We start from the raw sequence: 12,557 nt of genomic DNA on the forward strand, positions 1-12,557 counted from the left end.
GGAAGCTGTTCTTGATAGAGTTGAGGGAACTTTTCCCTGGATTTCAGTGCAGGAATTGGAAGAGAAAAGCGATGCCATTAAGTTGGCCTTGTCTTTTGATAGGGTGACTTCAGTACCATTTAAATTGAGAGTGGTGAAAACCTGGGCGGGCAGAAGTTGTGTCCCATGACCTTGGAAAGGGATCAGAAGGAGACTGTGATTTGGGCAGGAGGTGAGTTTGCAGTATTGGGCCCTTTCAAAGCTTGCCTTGGACTTGGTGATGATTTTTTTTTACAACTGTTGTGAGCTGCAGAGTGGGCAGCTGGTGTTTTGGTCTTGAGCCATTCGTGATAAGCAGAAGTTTTTTCTTTTACAGCATTGGCATACTTTTTTTGAGAACCATTACTTTAGTTCAGGCTCAAACTTTGTTTGCTTGCACTTGGATAAAGGATTAAACCAAGTATATAATTTCTTTGTATCTTTAATTTATAATATAACCAAGTGGGAAAACTTCCAATTAGTTTCTCTAATCCAGAGTATTTTAATAATGTGTGACACCTTTTGGCTACTTGTATATGAAAATATGAGTTCTGCATTACTTCAACCTTGATATCACCTCCGGGTCTAGCTCACACTGACGAGACCTGAATAAAGGGTGAAACTGGTCAGGGTAGTGACTCTTCCTACAATGCATAGCATTATACTGTTGGATTCTGATTATGTAGAGATTAGAATAATTATTATTTGGTTCAGAATCCAACATGATCTTCTATCACAAAGGCTAGACTTGTAAATATCATTTAATGTAAACAACTTATTTTACAATTTAATATTCATATAACTACCTTAATTTTGTCTAATATTTAACTATTTATTCAAGGATATATGTATTAATAATGAAAAGATTGTATTAAATATTATTAAGCTATTTTAATTATTACTATGTTAATATTATAAGAACTTGTATTTGATAATTTAACTGCGCATTAATTGAAATGTAAATATTCTTTATTATTCCTATTTGTAGAAGTTTAGCGTTATGCAATACCTCAATTTTATTATGTTTTGTTTTGTTGTCATGGAGACGTATGTAAGTGAGCGAGCACGTTTTGGAACACCACGTGAGGAGAAGGTTTATTGAAAAGAGTTTTAGAAAGAAATCACGAGAATAATTTAGGCGGGAAGAATGGATATAAAAGGGAAGAACGCTGGAAATTATTGTTATTAAGAGAGAGAGAAAGGAGAGGATTGGCATTAGGTTGGAATCGGAGCATTCGGGAATCACAGTGCGATAATAGCGAGTCGGCAAGTCACTCAAGCAGCTAATAAAGTCTACTAGTCGAGAAGCAGTTAGCTAATAAGTTGTAGAATAACAATTATAACTACGGAAAACAGCTGAGAGACTATTAATTAGACTAGTGATACTTGAATTGAGATATAATTTCAGGGCCGACCTGTCAAGGACACACAGAATCTTGAAATAAAGCATCGAGTAACTAGGGAATAGTAGAGGCTGTAAAATTGAAGTTTACCGTTAGCTGTGTTTTGAATTGTAGTGTCTAAAGAATTAATTGAGTGCCGGAAGAGTGAACAACTGTGCATATAAAACCTCAAGTTAAGGAATTATTGTGTGTTGCCTTATTTCATGAGTGATCAGTAGTACTTTATGCAACAACGTTTGTTTATGTGTATAGTGACCGACGATTAATTCAGTTATTGCTTAGAGGAATTATTTAAATGAGTGCCGTATACTGTTTAAGTGTTTACAGTTATAAAAAATGTTTACGTATAAGTAGGTGAAGAAAAAAGATTATCGGTAAGATTATTCCAACCGTTAATATTCCTATACAGAGATGTGTGAGAGTTTCATCCTAGAATTTCCTTATACTAACAGTAACTATTGAGGAAGTTAGCTAAAGTGTAAATTTAAAAGTGTTTGTTTGTGAAGAGGTATTACTGCAATTTTTGTTGTATTTGGAACTTAAGGAACTGTGAGAAGACTGTATTATAGAGATGACAGATTTACCATTGTATGAGTTGAATGATTGAATTTACCTGTGGAGTTAAAATGTTTGTGATATCTTAATTACTGATTTGAATTTAAGTGTAAAATTTGTGATTCTAAATTAAATGTTTGTTTTTGTTTATCTAAAGTTGTATTTTGCCTGAATCTCATTTACTGCACCATTCATAAAATATTCGAACAAAGCTGGTGAATTAAGTTAGTTAAATATACTCGGCTAGTATAAATATTAAGGAGAAATAGTTGAGGGTTGATTTATCTTCAATTCTTGAACTAATTCAGATATAGAGTGGTGCAGTCTATAAATATAAATTTTCTCTATATTTGTATTAGAAATCGACTAGCAACTATTTTTTGTTTAAGAACATCATGGTGACTAACATGTTGGATCCAAGGTATAGATTGAGAAGAAGTAGGATCCAGCAATACATACTCGTAAGGATATGTGTTTTGCATTATTGGATACTAAGGGCTTGTGATGTGAAGTCATTAGCTTCAATATATGAGTTGACCCAGTCCTAAAAATAGTTCAGGTGCAAACTTTGTTTGCTTACACTTGGATAAAGGATTAAACCGAATATATAATTTCTTGATATCTTTAACTTTCATTTACTTCTTTCCAACTTTTTACTTGGTTCTTCCATCAATATGAGGATAGATACTCTGGCTCTAGCCCTGCCCTTCTACTTTTACCCAGTGCATTTCATATACACCTGCCAATGGGAAGGGGTTCGTTGACTTCTTTCAAGTCAACGGGCCCCCCCTGGTGGCAAGTTGCATCATACCATGTAACGAGTTTTGTGTTTGTAGTGGAATAAATTGGAGAAATATGATGCCCCCAAGTCAGTGAACTTTGTCTGGCTGAAATGGCTGCAAGAAGGAAACTGACAGTTTTGAAGAGGTGTTTGTTATAGGATTCCATGTTGTAGGCCTTATCTGTTTGGCAAATTGTTAACAAATTGAGCCATCCAATTTCAATAGTCAGTGATACCATGCTGAGATGGAAGTGCAAGGAGTCAGCTGCAAGTGCTACCTGCAGTGGAAGACCCACCATGGTCACTGAACGTAACTGTAGGGTGATATGAAGGATGATATGTAAAAACTGCCATTCTTCGGTTGACATGTTGAATGTGAAGTTCTGCCCATTAGCTGGAACACATTTGCACAAAAAACATTCAGAGCTGAGGCTCATAACATGGGTTTCCATCTTAGGTCTGCAATATGCAAGTCCCACATTACCCAAACCAACATGCAACGTCATCTTCACTGGTGCGAAGAGCATGTACAGTGGGACTTGGAAGCTTGGAAAGCTGTGTTATGGAGTAACAAATGTTCACTATCTGCTTAGCAGATGGATGGGTGTGGTGGATGCCTGTTGAATGTTTCTTACCAGAGTTCATGACCCCAACTATGAAATTTGGATGTGGTGGTGTGATTGTATGGTTCTGTTTTTCCTGGTTTGGCCTTTGACCTATGTGGTGCCAGAGAACGACACAGGTCAAACTCCGAGAAGTATCTGAATATTTTGGACAATGCAATGCTTTCTACTTTGTGATGCTTCTGTGGAATTGACATCGTCTCCTTATGACACAGTGCATTATCTTGCTGAAAGAGACAATATCAATTCCACAGAAGCATCACAAAGTAGAAAGCATTACATTGTCCAAAATATTCAGATACTTCTCAGAGTTTGACCTCTGTGGTTCTCTGGTGCCACATAGGTCAAAGGCCACTGTTGTAACTGCATGATTTGTGGACATGAATGCCATCACACTTTACTGGCCTCCACAGAGCTTTGATCTCAATCCTATTGTGAACATCTATGGGATGAACTGGAGCGTTGGGTGAGATCGAGGGATGTCTGCCCTACACCATTTCAGGACCTCATTACATGGATATAGTCATAACTAGGTGAGGCTTTGACTTTGGCTGCTGTTTTGATTTTGACAGTGCATTATTGGTGGTGTTGGGGCGATTCGATTGTTTTTTGATGTATCCCTGCATATGTGAGTGGATGATTCCTGATATATTATCCTATAGTGGCATGGATGTTTTTGCTGGTAGATGATTTCATTGTCTGTTGTGAGACAGCTGTGCTTATTAGATGCCTGAAGTTTACAGTTAATTTAACTGTAAACTTTTTTTTTTTTTATGTTGGGCCCATATAAGAGAGGTTGGCTGGTCAACCTATAGTACTTTAGTACCGTATATGGGTAGTGGGTTGGGAAAGGAGAAACCTGTTTACATTTGATTTAAAAGCCTGTATGTTGTATTCCTTGGTAAATATAGGGGGAAGACTATTCTACAGTACCGCAGTAGCAGGGATGAAGGAGGAGGAAAAGAAACTTGTTCTGTGGGTTTCAAGGTGTACTGTGAAAGGATGTTGGGGGGCATCTGTACGTGTTTCAATGGGCTTAGTACAGAGTGGGGGAATTATTGATGCTGTTTCCGATGAACATTTTCCATGGAAATATTTATAGAATATACAAATCGCAGAGACTAAGTGTCTATGTTAAAGTGAGGGGAGTGAGTTGGTGAGAGATGGGTCATTTATCAATCTAATTGCTCTCCTCTGTATTGAGTCAAACATTTTGAGGGAGATTTTAGGAGCCCCACTCCAAATGTGAGAGCAGTATTCAGTGGCTGGGCAGATTTGTGATTTGTATAACGTTAACAGCTGTTTAGAGGTGAAGTAGCGTCTTGAGCAAAAGAGAAAGCCTAGTTATTTGGAAGCTGAGGATGCAATGGTTGTGATGTGTTTATGCCAGGAGAGGCTTGATGTCAGGGTAAGTAATTCTGAGAAGAGAGATCTCATCTTGTCTGGGAATTTGAGTGTTATCAAAAACGATGCTGGGGGAAAATGATTCTTTTTTGTGAGAAATAAGACAGAATTGGGTTTTACTAGCGTTGAAGTTGACGAGGTTATCTGAGCCCCATTGGAGGACAGAATTAAGGGCAGTGGTGGTTGATGTTCTGTGGGTTGAAGTGGGTTGTGTAGAGTAGGGTTTGTCAAACGAGAGGGAGGAGTGTAATGTGCTGTCATCTGCAACACTGTGTATTGGGTTAGAGGTCAACTGAAGTAGGTCATTGATATATAGAAGGAAGAGAGTCGGTGAGAGAACTGAATCTTGTGGGACCCCAGCATTATGGGGACAGGATTGGGAGCCATTTACCATCTCGCATAGTGTTCGTCCAGACAGGAAGCTGGCAATCCATCTGCAGAAGTCCTGAGACAATCCAAATGCTGGGAGTTTGCTTAGTAAGCCTTTGTGCCAGACTTTGTAGAATCTGGCACGAAGCTTTAGAGATACCAAGTGCAACTACTTGGGATTCGCCGAATTTCTCCCTGGAATTTGTCCAGCGATGGGTGATGTATGAGAGTAGATCTCCTGTCGATCGGCTTTGACGGAATCCATACTGGTGGTTGCTTAATAGTTGGGCACCTTTAGAGTAGGAGTTGAGAGTTGATGGTTTTCTCCATCACTTTAGATAGGACTGAAGTGAGTGAGATAGGGTGGTAGTTAGATGGCAGTGATTTGTCACCTTTTTTGGAATGGGTTGAATGTGGGCCAGTTTTCAGGCTTTGGGATATATATCAGTGGTGTAAGAGAGTGTGTATACAGACAGCATAGGATAGGAATGAGTTCTGTTGCACAGACTTTCAGGACAATTGGAGAATATCATCAGGGCCAGGAGACTTTTTTGACAACAGGTTTATGATATCTTTTTTTTTTGGCAAAAGGATACAGCAGGCATTACATGTTGGGCAGTTGGAATGACTGGAGGGCATTTGCCATCTTACCCACAGACTAACATAACTGTAAGTTTACAGCTTTTTTTTGTAGATGGAATCCACATATAAGTATGGAGAATGCAATTTTGCCACTGGTGAATCAAGTTATGAAATTAATTAGAAATATAGAGATCATTATTATATTCTGTTTCTAGTACATATTGGATTCTAAGATGTAGGCTGGTGGTTAAGCAGTGCATCTCCACTATGTCTAATCCAGACACTCCTGTTTTGTTTCATAAATATTATATATTGGAAAACAACATGTTCTTATTCTTGTTGTATTATAGGTTATAGTTAATTATCCACCTACTAAGGGTCTTTCAACTGAAGAGCAAGATTTAGTGTGGAAATTTAGATTTTACTTAACAAACCAGAAAAAGGTAAGTGATTGTTATAGTTAGTAAATTCTGTTTTGAACATATTTTTGAAAACAAAGATCTAGCTAAAAAATTGTGTATGATTATATATATATATATATATATTTTTTTTTTTTTTCTTCTCCAGTGAATGCTCCTTTCATGACAGATGTTGAAACATTTGGCAATATAAAATACTTTGTAGTAAATAGAAAATTTTCAGAATGTTATAAAATGAAAAAAAATCATAACATTCTGGAAAATTTTATAAAAGAATGTTACTAAGCCTATGCTAATGTTTTCAAGTGGTTCAGATATTTTAAAGAATGTAGTCTTAACATTTGTCCAGTTGCTGAGGTTACTAGAATAATAAAAAGAAGTATGTTGCAATTTCTTTGAGATCCTCTCTAACTAACAGAGATTCCAACATCAACAAATTTTCTTCTTCATTTTCTTTCTATCAACAGATTATCAGCATGGTTTTTATCTTCTAAAGATAAGTCTCCTCTAGCTCCCTCTTGTGTCTACCAAGTTCCTTGTGACTGTCATCGTTTCTACTTTGGACAAACTGAATGCTTTGTGGAAAAGAGAATACCAGAACAAGTCTTATCTGGCTTCGCACAGTATGGAATAGATACAGACCACAACAACACGCTTACTTCATCGGTGTTGATATAAATTTGAAGATTTGCTCAAAGAAAGTACTGAAGCTTTACTTTGCGACCTGAACTTAAATCGGAACGACTGCCTCTCTCTATCTAAGATATGGAAAAGTTTTATTCTAATTGCACATCAATATACATATATATTTTAAGAGTTAACGAATTATCAATATTGCAGTATTTCCATTGCGTCATTTTATGTATAGCATCATGCAGCTCTTTTTCATCTCGTCCATTGTTCACGTTCTATTTTGTAATTAACTATTGTCACCACTGATGATGGCCTGTAATATTCAGAGTGAAATATGTGGCCTTAAAGAAATAATATTACTTATCCTTTGTGTTTTTTCATGTTAATTGAAAACACCAACATCACAGACAACAAGAGGCTATTGTTTTATTATAGCATGGTTCTGGCAAACTGTTATTACAGTTATATTATTACACTTGGCCAAACAGTGTACGAGATGTTTGCAACATCTGCAATCCTCACCAGGCCTTTTGCTCTCTGTAGCTTAGTTGGAAAAGTGGCACATATCCTATGGTTGGAATGATCTGAAGTTAAATCCCATCAAGACATAGAAATGTTTACAACACTTTTTACCTGCAGATGATTTCATACAGGGACAGCAGAGTTTTTTGTTCTTCTTGGAAATTTGAGATTTTTTTACCTACCAAGGTGACAAACTGCTTGAGAATACATGCATTAACAGGCATAGTTGCCACCCTGGTTGGCTGTAGATGGCTTTGGTGTAGATGTTGATTGCAGTTCGTTGTAGTTGGTGAATTGAGTGGTGGAGACAGAGAATTGTAGAGTAGGTGCCCTCCCTCAATGAGTCATTAGACTCCCTGAAGATGGAATGTAATAATAATAATAATATTCTAAAGAAATAAGATTAACTATCCAACTTTAACAAATATTTATGAAATTCAAGTGACACACACACACACACACACACACACACACACACACACACACACACACACACACACACACACACACACACACACATTAGTTTTCAATGACTTTCTCTTTTTTTTTCCAAATAATATTTCTCTTAAATTTTTATAGCTTTCTACTGAAAGGTATTCACGTGATTGTTTTTAAAACTTCACATTTTAGCATTCAGTGTGGTACTTAGATGCATTTCACAGAATGCATGGGCATCAATTGGATTTTTGTCTGTTTATGATGATCCCGCACATGCAAGGTCGCAAGACCTATAACAGTACAGTGCCATGTGTGGGCAAGTGATTAAGGAAGAAAATATAGCATGTAGCCTATTGATAAATTTCTTTAAGAGTAGGAGGATGTACTCAGTGGGAAAAACAGTATGGGAGAGATTGTTCCAAAGAATAGAGGTGGATGGAATGAAGGAAGATGATGAGAAGTTTTCGGTGTGTTAGGAGCTGGATAGCATATTGATGTTCTTAGTGGCTGTTCTAGTTCTTACATGCTTAGGAAAAAAAAAGTGGAGGAATGGTACCAGCCAATTCAGAGGAGCAATGACCATAAAAGTACTTATAGAAAAGACACAGCACTGAAACAGAGTACTTATGATAAGTGACTAAAGGGAGTCTCTGAGGGAAGGGTTATTTGTTAAGAGGATTGCCCTCTTCTGATTATCATTAAAAGTTCTTAGGTCTTGAGTGCTCCACTCCAAATGTGGGAACAACACTTCAAGGTTGGCTGGATCTGAGACTTATAAAGTGTTAGGAATTGAGAGGAACATTATCAAAAGTGAGAGGGTACGAGATGGGATTTTTCTTGCAGGTAATAAGGCAGGCTTGAGTTTTTTTGTTTTTTTTGCATTGAAATTTATTATGTTGTCTTCATCCTGTTTGTGGATGTTGAGGAGGTCATTGTTTAAGTCACTGGTTTTGGAAGATCTTGAAGCATTTAATGCTAGTGTACTACAGGGTTTCTAAAATGAGGAAAGAGGAACGAAGAGTACTGTTTTCAGTGAAGCTGTGAATAATAAGATTCAAAGTCTAAGAAAAGACGTCATTGATTTAAAAGAGAAAGAGGATGGATGAAAGCACAGAACACTGGGACACTCCAGATGGAGCAATTTGATCAGTAAGGAAGCAGGCAATTCACTCACAAAGTGCAGGAGGAATGCCATAAGATGGCAGCTTGTTCAGTTGACCTTGTGCCAGACACAATCAAATGCCGTGGAAATATCAAGGGCGAAAACATGGGTTTCTCCAAATCTTTCCATGGTCTGTATCCAAAAGTGAATGAGATTAGCTAGGAGGACAGCTGTAGAACAAGAATGGTAGAATCCATATTGGTGATTGCTAATTAACTGTTGAGACTCCTAATTAAGAAGCTGGTTGTTGGTCTCCATGACTTTTGAAAGTACTGAGCGGAGAGCAAATGGATTGATAGACATCTGACTTTTGTCTCCCTTTTTTGTACTGGCTGGATGTAAGCTTGCTCCATGATGTTTGGTAGATGCCAGTAGAATATGAGTTTTTATAGGCAATACAGGTTCGGTCTCAATTCTCGAGCACAAGTCTTGAGCACAACTGGAGAAATACCATTTGGACCGAGAGCATTATTAGTATCAAGATTAAAGAGGGTTTTCTTGATGTCCTTTTAGCAAAGTTCAGAGGAGGTATATAGTGGGAAAGTTTGTGGTAGTATGGGAAGTGATTTGCTTTGGTCATCCAGGAAAAAAAAAACTATGCCAAGAGGTCTGCCTTTTTCTTGGGTGAGGTTGCCATGGTGCCACTGCCATCAGATGTAAGAGAGGTGAAAACAGGGAAGGGCAGAAGTTATGCCCAACAGCCTTAGCAAGGGACTAGAAGACTTGACTGCCAGTTGAGCAGGAGGAAAGTTTATTGCATTTCATTCTCATGAAGTCTACTTTGGAATTGTTGATAACTTTTTTTTACTCATGTTTTGGGCTGTTGTGTAAGTTGAATGAAAAGGTGGAATTTTTAATTTAAGGTATTGAACATAAAACTGCATTTTTATCATGGACTGCAGAGGTACATGTTTTTTGAGAACCAGGACTTGGATACAGGTTGGGGATTTTCAGTTGAGTGAGGAATGAAAGCTCTCATTCCAGTGAGGATTATTTCAGTTATTAGTTCAATGTAGATGTTTGAATCGAGAGAGCAAAAACAGTAATCTGACCGCAGCATAAAAATTTCAGACGTCATCTCAGTTACCACAATTATAGTTCCATAGGGTACTAGGCTGGTAGGAAGAGGACAAACTATAGAGAAAGAGACTTGAATTTGATTGTGGTCAGAATTGCCAAGGGGAGAGGAGATATTCACAGTGTATTTGGAGGGAGAGCTAGTTAAGAAAAGGTCCAGAATGTTGAAAGAATAATGAGGATTGTCTGGTATTCTGATTGGTAGATTGACTATTTGTGTTTGGTCATACTGATGGAATGGAAGCTAAATTATGATTTAGCTTCCATTCCAGCTTGATCTGTGAAGTTGGGAGCCAATTTGTGTTATGAAACGTTCAAGTCCATGAGGAGGGTAGTCTCACAATTTGAGTAATTAGTTGAATCAATTTTTAGTGATAGGTAGTCAAAAAGAGCAGCATGATTGTCATAGTTAGGGAGAATGGTAAAGGCAACAAGAGCAGAGCAGACTGAAAAGTGGGGATTCCAAGTTGAGATATAGCCTTTGACAAGGGATATTGGCTTTTACAAAAGCACATTCTTCCCTTTTTGCAGAATTCATCATGCAGGATGTAGTTGGGACAGTTGAGGTGGACTGTGGTTGTGGAAAAAGGTTCTGTTAGGAAAAAGAGATCAGGCTTTGATGTCTGTTAATTGGTGGTGTATATCACTAATGTTTGTATTAATGCTGGTGAATGTTAGTGAAATGGATGTGGAAGTGTTTTTTATTGGAAAAAGTTTTGGTGTTATTTTGGGTGGATTGGGGCATATTTTTATTATTTATTCCAATTTTTTTATTGTTTTTTAGATTTTTTTAGTTATTTTTATGGGAGATATTTTTGTATCCATAGTTAAAATTCTAGTATTGTTATGATTGACTTTCATGTGTAGAGCTTGATTCAGGAAAAAAAAAAGCAGGGACATGTAACTGGGGCGAGTAACTTGTGTATATTGCATGCACAGGGAGTGCCCAAACAACAGGTCAAGTGTGGCCTCGAACAGACTCCCCCTGGATTCCATTGATCCAGTCTCCCTCCAAGCATTAACTTGCAGGGTAAGCAATAGCATGATTATTCACCAACTGATCAGGGAGCCTCCAACAGATGTTTTACCATTGGATTCAGTCCCATGTACTATCTAGCAGCTAGCTTGCAGAAAACTGTTTTACTGCTGTACCCTCAAATGGTGCAGAAACTGGCTTCCTATTTGAATAACAATAACAGTGTGTTGAGTATTCCCAGCAAGGCAGCCTGCACTACATTAGAAGAAAAGGAGCGGGCAGAAACCGGAGACCCTACTCTGGGGATGAAACGTGACAGTAGCCTCTTCACACCATCAAAATAAGCAGGGTGGTGCTGTTTTACTGGGCAATAAAAGATCTACCACCTAGAAGTCCAGTTGGCATTTCCTCACGACTAGGGAAGATATGCATTTGAAGCAGCAATATACACACCCTACAAGAGACTCGTTTGTGGAAACAGGACATACACTGGGGAAGGTGAGGATGACTCGACTGGGAGAAACTTTATATTGCATGGTCACTATTCCATAATGGTCCATAATGTTTGTCTGCACATATATTATTCATTAGCTCTGGCTAGACGGATTTATTTAGCGTATATGGCATAATAATGATGCATGACATCAAAATATATAAATACATATTTGTGCAGACAATAAAAATGAGAACAGGTAAAAAATGTCACTAAAATTTTAAGTCTATTCAGCTAGCAATTCAAGAGCTGAAGAATCTGCCTCAAAAAAAGTCTCTCAGCTCACCAGGGTAGGCTCTTATGCTGCAGTCCTCCACAATGTGCCAGATGGTTTGATTTATGGCCCCACAGTTACATTGGGGTGTAAGTGATCTTCCCCACTTGCATAAGCTGTCTGTGCAGATACTATGTCCTGTACATATCCTATTTAAGCTTTTCCATAGATGACGTGGAAGCTCAATTCCTTTCAGATTTTGGTTAGGAAGAATATACTTGTTTAAGTCTGGCGATTTTTCTTTCCAAGTTTCTAGCCATTTCGAATTAACATTGAAATTGCTATTTACTAGTTCTTCAGCCAGTATTAGTGGAGGATGTCGGGATTTAAGGTGATTTATACTTGTATGGTAAGTCTTCATGTATTGGTAAACAGGGAATTGCTATTTCAATTAAGCGGATATTAAATCCCACATTGTTTTAAAACCGAATAAGAAATTCAGAGATTGGAATCAGAGAGTTTCATGCCGAATATAGTAAACTATAAAAATATCGGCGAATACTAGCATGAGCTAATGCAAGTAGTCCTAGTACAAATCCGGGCAACTCGTTGCAAAGGTGAGTAAAGTTCTGATCGCTATTCTTTGGTATTTTCCATAATGTAAAAACACATTTCCTAGGAAATGTATGCTGTTATTACATTATGGTAGGAAGTCACTATCCAGACCAGTTTCAGTCTTTTTTTGAGGCTTCATCAGTGAGTAGCTAGACCAAATTAATACCAAAGGGTATAGCGAAAAGAACTTATGTACTCTGCTATACGAGTTGTCCAAAAGGTGCACCCATTAAGTGAGTAGCTAGACCAAATTAATACCAAAGGGTATAGCGA

The 12,557-nt window shown here is 37.7% G+C and overlaps 1 protein-coding gene across 2 annotated transcripts in view; it reads left to right on the top strand.

Moving 5' to 3' along the window:
* Pi3K59F (phosphatidylinositol 3-kinase 59F) overlaps positions 1-12,557 on the top strand; it is a 586,771-nt gene that overhangs the window by 174,077 nt on the left and 400,137 nt on the right. For both annotated transcript variants that reach the window (XM_090405919.1, XM_090405920.1), the window contains exon 8: positions 6,086-6,178. In XM_090405919.1, coding sequence (XP_090262045.1) covers positions 6,086-6,178 — 93 coding nt within the window. The remainder of the gene's footprint in view (positions 1-6,085; positions 6,179-12,557) is intronic.

Source organism: Typopeltis vanoorti, chromosome 16 (assembly GCF_054136105.1).
Source record: "Typopeltis vanoorti isolate ZY-2024b chromosome 16, IOZ_Tvanoo_1.0, whole genome shotgun sequence".
In the NCBI taxonomy this organism is placed as follows: domain Eukaryota; kingdom Metazoa; phylum Arthropoda; class Arachnida; order Uropygi; family Thelyphonidae; genus Typopeltis; species Typopeltis vanoorti.